Source organism: Myotis davidii, unplaced genomic scaffold (assembly GCF_000327345.1).
Source record: "Myotis davidii unplaced genomic scaffold, ASM32734v1 scaffold69, whole genome shotgun sequence".
NCBI classification, from domain to species: domain Eukaryota; kingdom Metazoa; phylum Chordata; class Mammalia; order Chiroptera; family Vespertilionidae; genus Myotis; species Myotis davidii.
The window spans coordinates 3,704,720-3,726,092 of record NW_006300363.1 but is presented as its reverse complement, the minus strand read 5'-3'; the positions used below and the strand labels follow the sequence as shown (position 1 = coordinate 3,726,092).

The 21,373-nt window shown below is 36.7% G+C and overlaps 1 protein-coding gene and 1 long non-coding RNA gene across 2 annotated transcripts in view; one reads left to right on the top strand and one right to left on the bottom strand.

The window, feature by feature from the left end:
• TANC2 (tetratricopeptide repeat, ankyrin repeat and coiled-coil containing 2) overlaps nt 1-21,373 on the top strand; it is a 228,796-nt gene that overhangs the window by 40,690 nt on the left and 166,733 nt on the right. The window contains exon 3 of the mRNA XM_006776730.2: nt 19,394-19,465. Within this exon, the coding sequence (XP_006776793.1) occupies nt 19,394-19,465 (72 nt within the window). The remainder of the gene's footprint in view (nt 1-19,393; nt 19,466-21,373) is intronic.
• Nucleotides 13,950-21,373, bottom strand: part of LOC107185133 — an 11,901-nt gene continuing 4,477 nt past the window's right edge. The window contains exons 2-3 of the long non-coding RNA XR_001516048.1: nt 21,326-21,330; nt 13,950-13,962 (exon numbers count right to left, since the gene is read on the bottom strand). This is a non-coding gene — a long non-coding RNA (uncharacterized LOC107185133). The remainder of the gene's footprint in view (nt 13,963-21,325; nt 21,331-21,373) is intronic.

Here is a 21,373-nt window from a genome sequence, read left to right as displayed (position 1 = left end):
TTCTGACTTAAACATACCCACCCACACTCACCACTCTGCTTTAGGGGCAGAGATCTCTCATGTCTGCTGTTTATCAAATGTAGGAGATGGGAGATGGCCTGACTGCTTAGACTGAATCAGGTCCCACCCCTCTTACTCAGATTGCTGCCCCTTGGCCCTTCCTGTACCTTGTATCTTTTGCTTCTGTGCTTAAAACAGACTGGGAACACTCTCATCTTTCACAGTTTATCCTCCTGTGCATACTCTAGGCTATAATTTTTTCAGTCCAATTACATCTAGTTTCTGTTTTCCATGGAATTTTCTTTTATTACTTTTTGTTTTGTTTTGTTTTATAATGCTTTAAGAATTTGTTCTCTTTAAAATACATTTTCTGTTATTTCCACATAACCTATATTATATATTTTTGCTATTTTAGTCTGAACTGCCATCATTTTTTCCTTTACTACTATAATAGTGTCCTAACTTATTTTCTTTTTTTAAAAAAATATATTTTTATTGATTTTAGAGAGAGAGGGAGGAAGAGAGAGGGAGAGAGAGAGAAACATCAGTGATGAGAGAGAATCATGGATCGGCTACCTCTTGCACATCCCACACTAGGGACATGCACTCTGGGCATACGCTCTGACCAGGAATCAAGCCCTGACCTCCTGGTTCACAGGTTGACGCTCAACGAGTCAGCCATGCCAGCCAGGCCTAACTTATTTTCATTCTTGCCAACATAGAGTCTGTTGTCTATTTGATAGCTATAGTGCTCTTATTAAAACAAATCAAATCATTTCCCCAAACTTGAAAAAAAATTTCTCCAGTGATTTCCTATCACATTCAGAATAAACTCCAAGGTCTTTATGATTCCTTACATGATCCTGTTGCCCTTTTCCTAATACTCTCTTTGTCCTAAACAATCCCTCCATTATCAATTCTGTTTAATCTATGCTGGCCTTTTTGCTTTAAACATGTTTTAAGTGTTTTCTTTGCAAGGCATGTACACTTGCTCTTTCATGACTAAATAGCTATAGATTTCTGTTGCTGTGAAAGAGGCCTTCTCTGACCATCTACCTAAATACCTGGCCATAACATTCATAGGATCTATCACTACCTAAAATTAATGATTTATTTTTTTATTGTCTCAACTATAAGAAAATGTTTCATTTGAGCAGAGACTTTGTCTTGTTCACCACTATATCCTAGAACACTTGCATTTAAAAATTTGTCAGTGTGTACTCAATGGAAGAATGAACAAATATCTAGCACTTAACTGAGCTTGGGAAAGTGTGTGGATGTGCCGAGGCCACATATTGATCCGATGTGCACTTCTATTAGTTATGTCATTGGAAAAGTAAAGCAGTGTGAGAAATATGTTGAATAGAAGTAGTTTGTTAGGTTATCAACTCTCTATTGATTTGTATACAAATAAGGCTCTTGAAATATGACTGTAAAACTGATGTGCTAATTTAACCCTTGTATGGCCTTCTAAGCTTGGGTGGATATTTTCTGCTTTCCAGTATAGTATATTATATGTAATTGTATTACAGTATTATTTACTATATTTGGTCCTATTTGTTGGGTTTCTGGTTTTCAGGAGTTTATTCACAGTAGGATCTTTGCATCCTGCATTTAGGCTATCCAGTTGATAAAGGAAGCTAATCAATTCTAGGAATTCTGGTTCTGTATTTTTGGGAATCATGGATTACATCATAAGAATTGGTTCTTGTTTTTTTGTTGTACTAGCTCCATTTTTTGCATCAAATAATTTTTTCATTGGAGATCAACTATATATAAACTTAATTTTTTAGTTCTAGATATTAAATAAGTGCATGAGCCAATGTAATATGGTGTAAACCAAATTTTTATTTACTTTTGCAAAAATCACATTGTGCAGGCATTAGGCTCTGATATACAAGGTGCATTAGTGTAATAATGCCCACGACCAGCTCATACTGGAAGACTGGGAAACTGTACCATGTTTGGTTTTGCATGAGTCCCACTATTTAGAGCCCATTTCTTTGATAAGTACATGCTGGTGAATCTATAGTAATAATGTACTAAATTGTCAAATATGCTGTCTTCTGATTCTTTTTATTTCCTTTAAATATGTAAAATATTTAGTAGATGAGAGGTTCATGCTCTTGAAAAATATACTAATTATTCTTCAGTTTGGTAAGTTACAAAGATTTTTTTTTATTAAGCCAGCAGTGTTTTGTTATATAGAATGATAAGGAAAAATATTTCATTATTCAGTATAAAATTTATCTCAGTGTAAGAGTATATCTGGAATAGGGGCATCACTAATGCACAAAATTATTTTGTTGTTTTAGTAGTTATCATGATAAAAATTATTTAAATTTCAATATAGTTTGCTTTAGGAATAAAGAAAATAAACATAACATGTAATAATATATATGTGCTGGCACTAGGCTGGATGGCTTCACATCATCCTCATTTATTTCTCAGAGTAGTACTGTGAAGGTATTATTTTCAGTAGGAAATAATCAGGCTTTATACTGATATACACTCCAAATTTCACTCATATGAGCCTTGTTAGTAGCATGTATTTAGAATCTTTTCATTCTAATTCTTAAAATAAAAATATGTTTGTTAATAGTTGGATAAGAATTGAAAGACCTGACCTTAAGTGACAAATTCCTTTGAAGTGTCATTATTTCTAGTCCTATATTTCTTCAGACATTTAACTTCTTGTTGATTCTTCTTTGTGTAACACTTCTTTTTCCATAAAATTAAACTTGAAATTGGTCCTCTTCAGCAGTCACCAACCAGTGGTCCGCAAGATCCGAAAGATTGGCGACTGCTGCTCTAGCTAACAATTTCTTGTTATCTTGGGGTACTCGGGATGTGTCACTGAGCTCATACTGGCCTATGCAAGGGTATAGTGGTGTGTGTGTGTGTGTATTAGTTTGAATATTTTAAAAAATAAAACACAATTTTTGTTCTGTTCAATTAACAGTGTAAAGTAGCCATATCTCCAGAGACATACTTAAATTCTAGTTTCTTAAAGTCTGTATAATGGTCCGTAGCACAACTAAGCCATTATTAGGCCGACTATTTCCTCATCTATGAGTGTTCATATTTTCAAAGTGATTCATAATACTATATTTAGTAATATCTTAAACTCTTGGAATATGCAGCCCCAAGCACATTTTGTATCAGAACATATTGAGTATCTTACTTAGTATTATAATTGGCCTAGTTAACACTAGAAGCCTGCTAGAAGCCACTCCTTGCTTGTTCATATTTATGAAAGAAATGGAATAAAAGCATACCAGTTAGCAAGGTTCAGAAATATATGTTGGACATCTAGAAAGATTTTTATTTATTATATCTTACCTGAATTTTTCTGCAAGAGATAAAACCTCTTTGAAAAACGTTATAAATTTTATTATTTAAATTTTTTTTTATTGATTTCAGAGAGGAAGGGAGAGGGATAGAGAGAAACATCAATGATGAGAGAATCATTGATCAGCTGCCTCCTGCACACCCACTACTGGGAATCGAACCTGCAAACTAGGCATGTGCCCTTGACCGGAATTGAACCTGGGACCCTTCAGTCTGCAGGCTGAAGCTCTATCCACTGAGCCAAACCAGCTAGGGCAAAAACTTTATAAATTTTAATGAAGATTCACAAACAGTTGGATAACAAAGGATGAGGAAGGAACCTATTAATAAAGCCTTGGGTAAAATTATTATTGAATGAATACATTTGTTTTCTTTCATTTGAGGAGCAGTTTGAATTTAATAAATTTTATTCCAATGAGAGATTGAAGAGCTGATTTCTACAAGGGGGCAGACTGAGACAACCTGAAAAATTCATACTATAAACAATATTTATTTTAAATTCATAGTTGATTTATTAAGACGGAAGGGGAAACCACCAGGGTCTAGAAATGAGTGGAGAGATAACTGGCTGACCATCCCTTGAATGGTACCATATGTTGGTGGCTTCCACCTACCTCTTTCCCAGTGAGTGAAACATTCATGGACTGTTGGCAGGTTGGTAACTCAGCTGTGGCTATCGTCAGATTTGCCTCGGTGAGTGGAAATCCATATTACCGAGCCCCTGTATAAATTCCATTCCTGTTACCATGACCTCTTTGTTAATGAGCCCATTGGTCAAGCATAGAGTGGTTGGGTAAAGATACTGGCTGAGTCCTCCAAACAAAGCATCTTATTTACTGGGTTAGTATGCATCTAATCTGCAGAGTTTGCTATTTGGTAAATATTCACATGGGACACAAGTTATATCATACTCTTTGCCCTTTCAAAGAGGTCTACCAATAAACCTCATCTTCAGATTTCCTTGTTACCGGTTTTCTAATTATTCATTTTTTAATTATTCATATCACTAAACACTGTTCATGAGTTAGTGTAGAACTAGTACCTCTGTCCTCTCTCCTTGCAGGCAAAATGAATAACTAGGTACCCTGTTCACATTTTTGCCAAGAAGGGTTTTTCTTCACCACTATCCTTTAGGACTACCCTAGAGTAGGATTGTAGTGTTGTTGTCATCCTCATGTTGTTTTGCAGAGCTATCAGTAAACAAACATGATTATCCCACCCCCCACCTTCCACCCAGTGAGATGGTCACAGAGAATTCTTCATGAAATCAAATATATCCAGATCGAGAGAAAAGAACCAATATAGCAGAAGTAGGAACCTTGGGCATCTAGGCCACTTGCCCATACAAGTTATTTATGCCTTCAGGACCTGCTCAAGCCTGATCTTATGTACACTTCTTTCTTTTCATAATGAAGTGCTGCAGTATACACCAATCATATTGCTTTGTTGGTTCAACAATACTTAGTTCATGGTGGGCTGCCCAGGTCACATGGTAACATAGTGGCCCATGGTCAAGCATTCATTCTAAGGCTCTGTGGTAAGCCAAAAACTATTTTTCAAAAAAAGGACAATAGTGACTTGCACAGGATAGCATAGTTTTAAAATAAAATACTAGAGGTCTGCCCTGAGAGTCAACTAAATTTCTGTAATAAGCACCATACAAGATTCCCGTTCGCCACAGATACTTCAAGCAACATTGGATCTGGTGGGTTATACTACCCAAGTGTCAAAGCAGCTTTCACAGCAGCCCATACTTGTTTCCAAACCTTCTCTTGTTCTGGGCCTTTCTCACACTCAGCAGTCTTGGTCAATGGTTCATAGTTTCATATACTGATATATATGAGGTACAAGTTGCTTCAGAAGTTCAAGTACATCTTTATCATTAGTGAGAGAGAGTAGGGCAGCAACTTCTTCACTTTGGAAAGCCTATTGCTCAAGACCGTAAGGCTCACCGAAAGTTCACTGATGGGGAAGACCTCTGAATTTTTGTTGGATTTGTTTCCCACCCTCTGACATACATGTATTTTAACCACAATATCTAGATCAGTTGCTGCTTCCTGTTCACCAAGTCTAATCAGCATGAAATTATCAATGTAGTAGACCAGCATGGTGGCTTATGGGATGGAAATGCAGTTAAGGTCCCTGTGGATTAGATTATTACCTAGAGCAGGAGAATTAATAGGAGGTAGGGCAGTTAAAATGTGTAGCTAACTCTGACAGCTGAATGCATACTGCTTATGATGATCTCATTCTCAAGTCAATAAATGCAAACTAGGTGCTAGGTATATGTTGATTTGCTTTAGCAACAAAACCACATTTAAAACAGTAGCAGCAGCAGGGATCACACCTGAATAAGTTATAAAAATTAACTGTCATTCTCTGTCTTCTGCATAGATCGAACAGACATATTGAGTGGGGATATGGTAAGAGTTATCACCCTTGGATCTTCCCAGTGTTTAGTGATTGGACCGGACATTTTACCTTATACTCTAGAGACTGATTGAATTTGATTTTGGATATAGGTATGGAATTTTACTCTGCAATACAGTAGTCAGTCATTGGCTACCTGTGGCTGTTGAATACTTGAAATGTGACTAGTGTGAAGGAAAATGTGTTGTATGTGTAAAATATACACCAGATTTTGAGATTTTTCTATCTCTGTTCTTTTTAAGAATGTTTGTCTTTATTTATTGAAGCATTCTTCTAATAGTTGCTTTAAGTTCTTTATTTTATTATTATAATATCTGTGTAATCTCAGGAATGACATCTTTTTATGGATTTTTTTCTTCTCAAGTTGAAATTTTCCTGTTGGATCATACACCATATAATTTTGGATTATATCTTGGACATTTTGAATATGACAGTATGAGACCCTGGGTTTTATTTAAAACTTAAGGAGAATGTTAAGTGTGTGTGTGTGTGTGTGTGTGTGTGTGTGTGTGTGTGTGTGTGTGTGAGTTGCCAGTCAACTAGATTATGTTCACGACAAAGGTTCCTAACTATTTTCTAGGGGCTGTGGTCCCAATGTGTCAGTTCAGTTTTCTAAGCACTTGCAGTAGTACTCCTTAGTTCAGTTCCACATATGTGATCCATTATTGATTCTGGGATCAAAGTGGTGGTATATCTTGTTGCTGTATTCTCAAAGCCTGTGGCATATTGTTTAGGACCAGATCCATGCATGCAGAGCTCAGAGATGGTACCAGAAGTTCATGGTCAACTTGATGGGATTGTTTTCTTTGCTATCCCACCTCACCCCAATCTCACCAACACTTTCCAGTTCCCCAGAATCTCCCTTCCCATACTCAGGCTAAAAAATAGGGACTCTAGTTTCCTGTTTTGCTGTTCAATTTCGGCCACTGTATCTGTATCCAGGTTAAGTGGTAAGAGGAAAAGCAGCAATGAAAATTTGCTTCACATTTTTGGGATCATATTTCCTTGAGTCAGAGAAAAGGATTACCTTCTCTCAGAGTTTTAGGAACCTGCCCAGTCACCACTACTTCTGTGCTGCTGCTGCCGTAGAATTGCCTGGAGACCGGGGGGGCGGCGGGGGAATTTCCCTTGGTCTCTCAGACCAGTTAAGGGCCTCCTTTCCTGCTCCTCATCAGAAAGGGAGGGATTTTCTTGGAGCTTTTTTTTTTTTTTTAAACCCCGTGTACACTTAAGGAGTTTTAGGCTGCCTCTGAGTCCAGGCCAGGCAATACCTGAGGAAGAAACATGATAAGTTGCTCGGCTGGTGTCGCTCAGTGGTTGACATATGCATGAACCAGGGGGTCATGGTTTGATTCCTGGTTAGGGCACATGCTGCCTGGGTTTTGGGCTCGATCTCTAGTAGAGGGCATGCAGGAGGCAGCCAATCAATGATTCTCTCTCAGCATTGACATTTCTATCTCTCTCTCCCTCTCCCTTCCTCTCTCTGAAATAAATAAAAACATTTTTTTTTAAAGTGGTAAATTCACCACCACTTCAGTGGAAGTTCATGTTCTCCTTTCTCAGTCTGCCCATTACTGTTTATTTTCAGACTCCTCAGATATGCAGCCTTTTTATTGTTATGTTTGTGTATTTAATTTTTAAAAAGTAGATTTTATATTTTAGAGTAGTTTGAGGCTCATAGTAAAATTAAGTGGAAAGTACAAAGAATTCCTATATGCCTCTTACACCCATGTTTACACAGCCCCCTCCACTATTAACATCCTGCTCCACGGAGGTAAATTTCTTACAACCTACATTGACACATCATAATCATCCAAAACCATATTTTACAGTAGGGTTTACTCGATGTTTTGTACATTCTGTGGATTTTGAGAAATGTATAATGGCGTGTATCTACCATTATAGTATATAGAGTAGTTTCACTGGCCTACAAATCCTCCCTCTACACCAGCGGTTCTCAACTTGTGGGTCGCGACCCCTTTGGGGGCCGAATGACCCTTCACAGGGGTCGCCTAAGACCATTGGAAAACACATATATAATTACATATTTTTTTGTGATTAATCACTATGCTTTAATTATGTTCAATTGGTAACAATGAAATTGGGAGTTACCACAACATGAGGAACTGTATTAAAGGGTCGCGGCATTAGGAAGGTTGAGAACCACTGCTCTGCACTCTGTTCATCCTTCCCTTCCCTCAGTTCCTGGAAACCACTGATCTTTTTACTGTTTCCATAGTTTCGCATTTTCCAGAATGTCATATAGTTGGAATTGTACAATATGTACCTTTTTCTGATTGGCAGTTTATACTTAGTAATATACATTTAACGTTCCTCCATGTCTTTTCATGGTGTGATAAGCTCATTTCTTTTTAGCACTGAATAATATCACATTGTCTGGATGCATTACAGTTTATTTATCCATTCACTTAGTGAAGGAATTCTTGGTTGCTTCCAAGTTTGACAGTAATGAGTAAAGCTGCAATAAACACCCACGTACAGTTTTTTGTGTGGCTATAAGTTCAACTCATTTGGGTAAATACCAAGGAGCAGGATTGCTGGATTATAAGGTAAGAGTATGTTTAGTTTTGTAAGAAATTGCCAAACTGTCTTCCAAAGTACATTGTCCATTTTGTATTCCTACTGGCAATGAATGAGAGTTCCTTTTGTTTCACATCCTTGTCAGCATTTGACTATTCTAATAGGTGTGTAGAGGTATCTCATGATTGTTTTCATTTGCAATTTAATGGTATATAATGTTGAATATCTTTTTATATGTTTATTGCCATCTATATACCTTCTTTTGCCTGTGTTTTACATTTTCTTGTTGTTGAGTTTGTGTATTTTGGGTAACAGCTCTTTATCAGATGTGTCTTTTGCAAATATTTTCTCCCAGTCTGAAGTTTTTCTTATATTCTTGACAGTGTTTTTCACACACAAGTTTTAATGTTAATGAAGTCTAGCATATCAGTTATTTCCTTCATGGATCATGCCTTTAGGGTTATATCTAAAAAGTATGCCATATCCAAGGTCATTGAGATTTTCTCCTAGGAGTTTTATAGTTTCGCATATTATTTTTAGGTATATGATTCATTCTGAGTTAATTTTTTTTGAGGGGTATAAGGTTTGTTTTTAGATTCTTTTTAAAAAAAATGTGGATGTTCAGTTGTCCCAGCACTATTTGTTGAAAAGGCTGTCTTTTCTGCATGTATTTCCTCTTTGCTACTTTGTCAAAGATGAGTTAACTATATGTGGGCCCATTTCTAGGCTCTGTATTCTATTCCATTGATCTATTTGTTTATTCTTTTTCACAGTATCACACTGTAGCTTTATAGTATGTCTTGAAGTTTAGTATTGTCAGTCCTCTGTTTTTGTTCTTCCCCTTCAAATATTGAATTGGCTATTCTGGTTCCTTGACTCTCCATATAGACATTAGAATTAGTTTGTTGATATCAGCAAAAATAGCTTCCTGGGATTTAATTCCGATTGCTCTGTTAGGTTAGTTTGGAAAGAGCTGACATTTTGACAATTTTGATTCTTCCTATCCATGAATATGAACTCTCTCCATCTATTTATATATTTGATTTCTTTCATCAGAGTTTTATCTTTTTTCTGATACGGATATTGTACATTTTTTTAGAATTATATGTAAGTATTTTATTTTTAAAATTTATAGCCTGGTCCAGCCAGTGTGACTCAGTGGTTGAGCGTCGACCTAGGAAACAGAAGGTCACGCTTTGATTCCTGGTCAGGGCACCTGCCTGGGTTGTGGGTTTGATCCCCAGTAGGGAGCGTGCAGGAGGCAGCTGATCAATGATTCTCTCTCATCATTAATGTTTCTATCTCTCCTTCTCTGAAATCAATAAGAAAATATATATTTTAAAAAAATCATAGCCTAAATTTAAACATTCCAATCATATCTGGGTCTGCTTCTGATGTATGTTCTGTCTCTTCAAAGTGTATTTTTTGTAATTTTTTTTTTTTTTTTTACCTTTGAGTATGCCTTGTAAGTTTCTGCTGAAAAGTGGACAATATATACTGGGTAATATAAACTGTGGTAAGTAGTAAATGTAAGGTGGGGAGGAAAAGCGTCCTATAGTCCTATGATGAGGTCTCAGTCTTTTGGTAAGCCTATGTCCCTGGACTGTGAACTTCTTTGGTGCTTCTCAGTTGGGAGGTTGTTTTGTTTTTGTTAGTTTTTTTGTCCCTCTTGGGAAACTGGAAGTGAGCTCTGTGTATCCTTTCAAGGGTTTATATTTGCATTCAGTGGGTGAGTAAAGGTAAAATATGCTTGTTCTATCTTTCCTGGAACTGGAACCTAGTCAAGTTTTTCAATATCAAATCCTTGCTGGTACTTGTTAAACACTCATACTCTTTGTTTCTTTGTATTAATTCTGTTATGTAAAATTAGGGAAATTTTTGGGCTGAAGGCTTTCCCACATTGTATATATTTAAAAGGTTCCTCTCCAGTGTGAATTCTTGTATTTCTATAAAGGTGAAAGGGATCATTGAAGCCTTTCTCACATTCATTACACATAAAAATTTTCTCTTCTCTGTGTGTTCACTTTTTCCCCATGGGATGAGTAACTTCTGATAACTTATCCATAGGCACTGCATTCATGTAATTCCTAATGAGAATCTTCTCATGTGTTCAGTAAGGTTAAAGTTCCTTTTAAAGAGTTTTTTGAATTCATTATAGATATAGTGTTTCTCTCTTGTGTGTATTCACATGGGCATTGTGAGCTTCATGTTCCTCCTGAAGGCATTTTCTCAGTCATTGCATTTGTAGAGTTTCTTCCCAGTGTGGATCAATGCTCTGGTGAATAGTAAACTGAGTGATTCATCTTTAGGCTTTCCCATAAGACTTTGTGTTCATAGATTGTCTTCCCAGTATGTGTTCTCTTGTGCACCACAAGACTAGAGATGTTCCTGAAGAATTTTCCACACTTTTTACCTTAATAAAGTTTGTCTTCAGTGTGAGATCTCATGTACATGTGGGGGATGAAAATAGCCTAGATGCTTTCTTGCTGTGAAATTATTTAAAGAGTTTCCCTTCATTTTAAAATCTCCCATGTCTGTAACAGGAATAATAATTACTGAAGGCTTTCTTATAATTCATACATTCATGATTTTCTCTCCTCTATGATTTCTCTCCTACAAAATAAGATTAGTATTCTCTCTAAAGGGCTTTTTTACATAGATTACATTCATAACATATATCTCACTAAGATTCCCTTTTACTTGTATCTCATTGATGCAGACATTGTAAGGAAAAGCTGAGTTTTCCCTCTCTGATGCCTGCTTTCACTACTTTTTTTCAACTGTGTTGGGAGATCCTAGCCAGTGCATTCAAGCTTCTGTAAGAAAAGATGTTCGTTCCTTCTGTGTTGAGATCATGATCATGAGAAGAAAACACCAATAGGATACATAGGTGGAAGGGTCAGCTCTGGGCCTCCACAGAAGACTAGAGGCCTGGGTCGGTCAGCTAAACCATCCCTATCCTCCCAGAACCCAGGTTTCAATCAGGCCGAGGGGCAAAAACAGTAAACAAGGCAGACAATACCTATTGTTAATGATGCTTTCATTGCAGAGCAGTGATTTTCAGCCAGTGAGCCACAAGAATTTTTAAAACATGCAGTCCCTGGCTATTTCAGGGGCGACGACCTCTTTTTCCTTATATTGTCAAATAAAAAATAGCAACAGCCAACATAACAATAGCTGTCCAGTGTGAATGAGTCAAAAGTATACCTATTTTTTATATCAGATAGGAAAAAAGTATGTTTTTTGGTGTACTGCAGAATTTTAGTAATTAGTTTATATGTACCATGAGATGAAAAAGGTTGAAAATTGCTGCTTTAACTTTTGAGTTTGCTTAACTCATTTTTTTTTCTCGCAGCTTTTTTGTAGATTCCTTAGAATTTTCTACATAGGCATTCATGCCGTCTGACTACATGATCCTGTACTAGTTTTTACACTTCTCTTAGCCTGTTTCCTGCCTGATAGATAGACTTATGAGAATATCACCAACTCACAGAGTGGTATAAGCCTTGATTTAAAAGAACATTTGGAATAATGTAGGCAAAACCTCTTTGTTTCTGAAATATGTAAGAGCTCTTGACTTTAGGAGTTAAGTTTATCACCATGCTATGTTTTTTTTTGTGTGTGTGTGTGTACGTTTTAAAAATAAACTTTTATTGAAATATGACATGTAAACTGAAAAATTTGCAAATCATGTGTATGCTTCAATAAATTATGCTGGGGGGTTTGTTTTATGTTATTTGTGGTTCTTTACATAACTTGAAATATTAGAATGTAGTTCTTTAGAATAGGTATTGCCTTAGGATAAAGAATTTTTAAATTAACTTGAACTTTAATCCTATATAATAAAGTGGTAATATGCAAATTGACTGTTGTGCCCTCACACAAGATGGCTGCCACAAGATGGCCAGCAGGGGAGGGCAGATAGGGGCAAGCAGGCCAGCAGGGGAGGGCAGTTAGGGGTGACCGGGCTGGCAGGGAAGGGCAGTTAGGGGTGACCGGGCTGGCAGGGAAGGACAGTTGGAGGTGACCAGGCCAGCAGGGAGCAGTTAGGCGTCGTTCAAGCTGGCAGGGGAGTGATTAGGGGGCAATCAGGCAGGCAGGCAGGTGAGCCGTTGGAAGCCAGCCGTCCCGGATTGTGAGAGGCATGTCCGACTGCTGTGGGATCGGGCCCTAAACCGGCAGTTGGACATCCCCCGAGGGGTCCCAGATTGGAGAGGGTGCAGGCTTGGCTGACGGACACCCCCCCCTACACACACACACACACCCAGTGCACGAATTTCATGAACCAGGCTTCTAGTATCTAATAATCATCTGTATTCAATATAAGACAGTGATGACTGAAATTTTATTGACTCATAATTACTAATATTTCATTTTTTAATCCTTACCTGAGATTTTTATTATTATTATTATTATTATTATTGATTTTAGAGAGAGAGGAAACGGGGAGAGAGAGAAAGAGAAACATTGGTGTGACAGAAACATCGATTGGTTGCCTTCTATATGTTCCCTGAGTTGAATCCACCATCTTTTGGTATACAGGATGATTCTCCAACTAGCTGAGCTGCTTGGCTAGGGCGGGCCCTAATATTTCTTTATTGTCCACTTACTTGCTATTTCTGTGCTTTCTTAGATCAGTTTTTGAATGTCTAATCACAATATGTCCAACATAACTGAATATTTTCTGTCAAAGTAGCAGTTTATATTTTTCTGCCATTATCTCCATCACCTTATTTCAGTAACTTCTGTTTGGTTGATGGAAGCAAGAAAAGTGGTAGTCAAAAGAAAGGTAGGAAATAGAGATTAAGTAATTTGGGTTACCAATAAATATTCTCTTATATGCTTGGTAAATTGGATTCCCAATTTTTTACTTCCTTCCTGTTATAAAATTATATATTCATTTCTTTTGCTATGTAATTTTTTAGTAGTTCTCACTGAAGTCTGCCAGGCGGAATGTGAGTGAACAGAGGCCTTAAATATGCTCCTCTGACCTGACTTGGCCTCCTGCACTCTTGTGACCTACCATGGAGAAGAAGGCATTCCCTGTGTAATCACCGACCCTGCAGTGAGTAGGCCCCAAATCAAAGACACATCAGAGTAGTTCTGAACCTGATAGCCCAATCTAGATCAGCTGACCCACAGTCATCCTGCAGACTTCAGGAACATAAAGATAATGTTGTTGTGGAGACTACTGACATTTTGAGATTGCTGTTTACCCAAGAAAGATTGACTAATTCAGTCCAATTATGTGAATGCTTCCCAGTACTTTTCTTTAGTTAAAACATATATTTTTTAGTTTTTTTCCCTTCCCTATAGCTACAGTGAGTTCAAGCACAATTTATAGGACAGAGAAGATGAAGGAAAATATTTTTAAGCAGAAAAGTAAACTAGGACATCCAGAGTGGACTAATTGCAATATTATTCCTTAAGGAGTATTATTAGATTCTAAAATTATCATCCAAGTTTTAACTTGGAACATTTCAAGTGAAAAGAGGTGCTTCACTCACTTGTACAGGAGGCAACCAATTGATGTTTCTCACTCACATCAATGTTTCTCTCTCTCTTCCCCCCTCCCTCTAAAAATCAGTAAAAACGTATCCTTGGGTGAGAATTAAAAAAAAAACACTTAGTGCAGTGGTTCTCGACCTTCTGGCCCTTTAAGTACAGTTCCTCATGTTGTGACCCAACCATAAAATTATTTTCATTGCTACTTCATAACTGTAAGGTTGCTAGTGTTATGAGTCATAATGTAAATATCTGATATGCAGGATGGTCTTAGGCGATCCCTATGACAGGTTCGTTCGACCGCCAAAGGGGTCGCGACCCATAGGTTGAGAACCTCTGACCTAGTGGGTTTAAAGCAATATCTCATTGTGGCTTTGATTTGCATTTCTGTAAATGACTATATAATGTTGAATATCTTTTAATGTTGAGTGCTTACTATCAATTTGTAGATCTTCTTCATTCCTTTGAAGGTCTTTTCAAGTCCTTTGCCTGTTTTTAAATTGTATTGTTTGTCTTTTTATTGTTAAGTTGTAGGAGTTCTTTATACATTCTGAATTCTAGACATTTACCAGATACATGATTTGCAAATATTTTCTATCATTCTGAAAGTTTTTTCACTTGATAGTGCCCTTGATACACAAATGTTTTATTTTCCAGTTTATTAATTCTATCTAATCTCTTGTTCAGTCCATCTATTAAGTTTTTGTTTTCATAATTTTAAGTCATTGCTGAAATTCTATACTTTTATTTTTCTCAAATATTAAGCATACCTTTTTTTAAAAAACATGCAACATGATACAGATTTGCTGCTGCTGCTGTTGTTGTTGTTAATCCTTACCCAAGGATACTTTTCCATAGACATTTAGAGAGAGTGAAGGGAGGGAGAGAGACACAGAGATAGAAACATCCATGTGAGAGAGACCCATCAATTGGTTGCCTCCTGCATTCAACCAAGGTATGTGCCCTTACAGGAATCGAACCCTTCACCCTTCAGTCCACAGGTTGACACTCTATCCACTGAGCCAAACCAGCTAGGACAATACAGACTTTTAATACAGCATTTGGTCAGTATTTCTCAATAGAAATTCTCCGCACTTTTGCCCCAGTAATTCTGTACTTAGGATCTACGTCTAGAAAGAACTGCATAAGTGGCCATTAACAAGAGACTGGTTAAATTATAATACATGATATACCACAGCAGTTTTCAAAATGAGTTGGAATTCCATATGCTGAATTTAAAACTAACACAATTGGGAACAATTGATTTAATTTTACTTCTTGGTTTAAACTACATTGTCATCATTTCATGTAAGACCATGTGCTTGTTTTTGATATTTCCCACTCTTGGTTTCTTAGCTTTATTGAAGTACTAGAGGGCTGGTGCACGAAATTCGTGCACTTAGGGGGAGTGGGCCTACGCTGTCAGTCGGACATCCTTAGCATTGGTGCGGAGGCAGGAAAGGCTCCCGGCGGGAAAGCCTCCCGCCACTGCTGCTATACTTGCCAGCCATGAGCCCGGCTTCTGTGGAAGCGCACTGACCACCAGGGGGCAGCTCCTGTGTTGACCATCTGCCCCCTGGTGGTCAGTGCGTGTCATAGCAACCGGTCATTTCGCCATTCAGTCAACTTGCATATTAGCCTTTTAATATATAGGATGATTGATAAACACAAATGGTATGTATATATTTAAGGTTTACTTTGAGGTCTATTTTGTCTGATATAAGTATTGCTACCCCAGCTTTTTTTTCATTTTCATTTGCCTGAAAGATATTTTTCCATCCCTTCACTTTCAGTCTTTGTGAGTCTCTTATTCTGAGGTGGGTCTCTTGTAGACAGCATATATATGGGTCATGTTTTTTTAATCCATTCAGCCACTCAATGTCTTTTGATTGGAACATTTAGTCCATTTACGTTTAAAGTTAATATTGAAAGGTACTTGTTTGTAGCCATTTCTATTTTTTGTGCCTGTTTTCTTTCTTAGCTTTTTATTTCTTCTTTATAGACAAGTCCCTTTAGCATTTCTTGCATTGCTGGCTTGGTGGTGATAAACTCCCTTAGCCTTTATTTTGTCTGTGAAGCTTCTTATTTCCCCTTCAATTTTGAATGATAACCTTGCTGGATAGAGTATTCTTGGATTCAGTCCCTTGCTTTGCATCACTCACACATTATTTCTTCAAATAGGTTTTCTAACCCTTGTTCCTCTTCCTGTTGTTCTGGCACCCGTATTATTCGTATGTTGCTTCATTTCATGTTGTCCCATAGCTCCCTTAGGCTCTCCTCCTGTCTTTTAATTTTTTTTCTCCAATTGCAGTTCAGTTTGGGTGTGTTTTGCTTCCACATGATGTTTTGATAAATATATACATTGTTGAAATAATTACCACATTTAAGCTAATTAAGATGTCAATTTGCTAAGATCCAGAACTTATTTATCTAACAACTGAAAGTTTGAACATCTTTCTTTTCCCTCAGCCCCCTAATTTGTGGTAACCGCCATTCTCCTCTCTGTATTTTTAAGATTCCACATATAAGTGAGATTATGTAGTATTTGTCTTTGTATATCTGGCTTATTTTGCTTATAATATCCTCCAGATTCATTGTGTTGTCACAAAGGGCAGAATTACCTTTTCTGAGGCTGGATAATATTCGTGTGTGTGTGTGTGAAATCACATTTTCTTTATCTATCAATAGAAACTGAGGTTGTTTCCAAATCATGGCTATTGTGAATAGTGCCACAGTCAGCATATGAATGCAGTTATCTCTTTGAGATAATAATTTTATTTCTTTTGATATATACTCAGAAGTAGGATAGCTAATTCATATGGCAGTTCTATTTTTAATATTTGGAGGAGCTTCCATACTGTTTTCCATAATGGCTGTACCAGTTTACATTCCCATCAACAGTGTAAAGGGTTCCCTTTTGTCCACATTATTGCTAATACTTGTTATCTTTTGACTTTTTTTTTTTTAATAATAGCTGGCCTAACAGGTATGAAATGATGTCTCATTGTGGTTTTGATTCGCATTTCTCTGATTATTAGTGATGTACCTGTTGGCCATTTTTGTATCTTCTTTGGAAAAATTCTTATTTGGGCCCTTTGCTCATTTTTAAATTAGGTTATTTAGTTTTGCTATTGAGTATGAATTTCTTAAATATTTGGATTTTAATTACTTACTGGGTAAATGGTTTGCAGTATTTTCTCCCATTCTGTACGTTGCCTTTTTCATTTTGTTGATGGTTTCTTTTGCTGTGCAGAAACTCTTTAGTTTGATATAGTCTCACTTGTTAACATTTGTTTTTGTTACCTATGCTTTTGATGTCAAATCCAAAGAATCATTGCCAAGACCAATGTCAAGGAGCTTTCCTTTTATATTTTCTTCTAGGAGTTTTATAGTTTCAGTTCTTATGTTTACATTTTTAACCCATTTCACTTGATTTTTGTATATGGTGCAAGGTAAAGATCCAGTTTCATTCCTTTGCATGTGGCTATCTCATTTTTCCAACACAGTTTGTTGAAGATATTATCCTTTTCCCATTGTGTATTCTTAGTGCCCTTGTTGAAGTTTATATGCATGGGTTTATTTCTAGGCTATCTATTCTGTTCCATTTGTCTGTTTGCATGATGCGTGTCTGTCTGTATGCTACTACTAACCTATTTTGACTACTATAGCTTTATAATTTGAAATCAAGAAGTGTGATGCCTCCAGCTTTGTCCATCTTGCTCAAGATTACTTCATTCGTTTTTTCTTACAAAGTTTTAGAATTGCTTTCTTATTTCAGTGAAAAATGCCATTGGAATTTTGGTAGGGATTGTATTGAGTCTATAGATCACTTTGGGTAGTATGGACATTTTAACAATATTAATTCTTCCCAGTAGATGAACACAGAATATCTTCCATTGTATGTTTTTTAATTTTCTTTTATCAATGTCTTATAGTTTTCAGTATATAAATATTTTGCCTCCTTGGTCAAATTTATTCCTAAGTATCTTAGTCTTTTTTATGTTAAGCATACTACTTTAAATTCTGTGCCTCCTGGTTCATTTGTATCTCTTGTGAGACTATGTCTTCTGCATGGTCTTTCTGACTTACTTTTTTCTTGTTATCTTATCTCTTTGTTATTGTTAATTAAGGGCCCGATATTGTGTATGAAAATTTGTGGAAATAATTTGAGACCTATGGTGACGTTGTTATCTTCCTCTAAGAAGATTTATGTTTGTTTTTAGCAGGCACTAGCAATCCAAAATTGCTTTAACTTAATTTTGTGGTAGAAATGTGGAGCTGGGTTTCAGTCCTGTAAAGGCCAGCCTAGTTTGGGTTTATATTTACTCCTAGAGTGTAGCCCTTTGGCCTTCCAAACAAAAGTGTTGGAGTTTTACCAGGTCCCCCTCCACAACTTTGTTCTCTCTTCATGCCAATATTTGTCTTTCCAGCTCTATAAAACTGTCAAAAGCTTCTTTAGCCCCAAATGCCTGGCTTCAGTTTTCTTTAATTCTTCATTATGCTATTAACTTTACATTGCCTTCAGGACGATTTAAAATATATACAGGGTGTCCCAAAAAATGTATACACACTTTAACAGCTGATAGCTCAATTAATGTTTCTTTTCTCTCAGATTTAACCCATTGGACTTAATAATGACAGCCAAAGTGTGGCTATATATATTTTTGGAACACCCCAAAAAATGTTCTAGTTTTCTTAGGGAAAAGTTGGTCTGAAGTATATAATCTTAATCTGACTTTCTTAGGAGTTGGAGTTAACAGTATGTAAATGGAAGTAAACAGTGTATAGTTTACTCTTTTTAAAATGTTAGAGAAAGATTCAAAGGTTACCATATAATAATGTCAGTCTTTTATCCACTTGTATGTTCACATATTTTCTTGGAGAGAGGGGATAAGAAATAGTTATAGTGACCTAGTAGCTAATGCCTATATTGGATTGTTAAACAGGTGAATATCTTTTTTTCATGTTTGTCTTATGGGGTAGTGGAGGGGGAAAATTGAAGAGCTTGCTCTAATTGTAATACTTACGGCTTTACACTATAATTATTTTTTATACGAGAGGCCCAGTGCATGAATTCATGCACCAGTGGAGTCTGAGCCTGGCCTGCGGGATCGGGCCGAAACCTGCTCTCCAACATCCCCCGAGGGGTCTCATGTTGCAAGAGGGTTCAGGCCAGGCCGAGGAACCCCACCATGGGGCTGGGGAGGGACATGGGAGGTTGGCCAGCTGGGGAGGAACCGCAGGAGGGCTTCAGGGCATGTTTGGCCCATCTCAGTCCTGATTGGCCAGACCCCAGCAGCACGTCATAGCCACTGGTCGACCTGTTGACTGCCTGCCCCTGGTGGTCAGTGCACTTCATAGCGAGTAGTTGAGTGGCCTTAGCATATCATTAGCATATTATACTTTGATTGGTTGAACAGACGACCAGATGACCAGACACTTAGCATATTGGGCTTTTATTATGTAGGATATGCTATTCTGAATCATCCTAAAAGACAAATTTTAATAGAGAAGGAAGAATCTTTTCTCACCAACTCTTTTGTTTCCATCCTCTTCTATCTAACAGGTGGCATCTCCACAGAAAGCGACTGTGCTTTTGAGCCAGACTACGCCGTCCCACCACTTCCAGTGAGTGAAGGTATGCAGCACATTCGGATTATGGAGGGCATGTCTCGCTCTCTTCCATCCTCCCCCTTACTCACACATCAGTCTATCAGTGTTCGGCTCCAACCTGTGAAGAAGTTAACTGGTAAGGACCTTACCTAAATTAAGTATGTTTAACAGGAAACCTAACAGTATGACGTTTTAGGTCATATCAGATCTGTTTATGTACATCTTTAGGTTTTTTTCCTTTTTGGCCTTTCTAATGTCATAGACCAGGGGTGGGCAAACTTTTTGACTCGAGGGCCACAATGGGTTCTTAAACTGGACTGGAGGGCCGGAACAAAAGCATGGATGGAGTGTTTGTGTGAACTAATATAAATTCAAAGTAAACATCAATATATAAAAGGGTAAGGTCTTTTTTTTTTTTTTTAGTTTTATTCATTTCAAACGGGCCGGATCCGGCCTGCGGGCCGTAGTTTGCCTACGGCTCTCTTAGACTCTTGGAAAGAGGAGCTCCTACTGGTTTTAATTTAGGGAATTAGAATAATACTCAGTTTAACAGATTGATGTATTTATTTTCTAAATGATCCATCTGTTGTGGACATATTTTTCTAGGCTTTCAGGAAATTTCAAGTTTTGCCAGAATACACTGTTGTTCTGATTTCATTTTATCAGCTTGTTCATGTCAGATTAACAGATGGAGATATTATAATTTTAGGATAATAAGAGCTTCATAGTTCAGCAAAGGTACATTAGTCATGTTTTTGTTTGAATTCTTGATTTGTATATTTCATATCTATTTTTAAAGCTGATTTAGATATTTTCCTCTCCACTGTACATTTCTCCAACTTCTTAGTATATTTACTATCATTCATAAGTTATGGATTGCACTGACTTTAATATGATCTCAAATATATATTGCCCATTCAGATCAAGTTGTTAGATCTGAAACTGTCTTCATTAAATGAACTTTTGTTTATTTAAGCTTTTTCAGGAAAGACATTTTAGTATGTTGAATGAGACTTAAGTGTGAAAATATGTAAGCCTGGGTCACTTTGTTAGATTTCTTTTAACATTATCAGTATATATCTGATGTCAGGAAGTTGACTAGTTTTGTTGGGTTATGAGTACATAGAGGCAATAAATTAAGTCATTCCCAAAGGATGTATTGACTACTTCCTATGTGTCTGGCATTGAGCTAGACAGTAGGGAGGTTTGATTATCATATGACAATTCTTAATAAAATAGGAGGAGAGAGGAGGAAATAGAAATTTTATACTCTTCCATTTATTTTTTTAAATTTACTGGGGTGACATTGGTCACCATTAACATATAGGTTCTAGGTGTGGTTTTCTTTGTTATAAGATCTGTATATTGCACTGTATGCCCACCACCCAAAGTCAGATTTTCTCTCTTCCATCTATTTTGAATGAAACTTTTACAATGCTTATATTTTTTTTCATTCAAATGATATTTCTTTATTGTATAATTCCACAAAGCATCAGTCATTCCTCTTGTATTATTTATTGTTTTTTAGGCATATTGAAATAGCAAAATCTACTTTGATTCTTGGGTTATTAGATAAAAGTCAGTAAAATAGCTGAGTAATATTTTACTAAAATACTTATTTTCTTCTGATATCTAAAAATAGGATAAATTTTATGTGATTCTGCATGAATAAAATTTCATTGCTTAGAAACACCCACTTTTTCTTGCAGTTTAAGGTATTATTGATTACTGAATATAACAAAAAAACAAATGTGATGGCTGTCAAGTGGCTTCATTTTACCACACACTTGGAAAGAAATAGCCATTTCCTTATAGAAGTTAGCTGGCTTGCCTGAGGGTCTGGAGATATCACTTTTCTATTTCATTTGCCTGTCCCAGTTTGAACTTCAACTTAAATAGTCAAAGATATATAGGATATATGAAAAGATATATA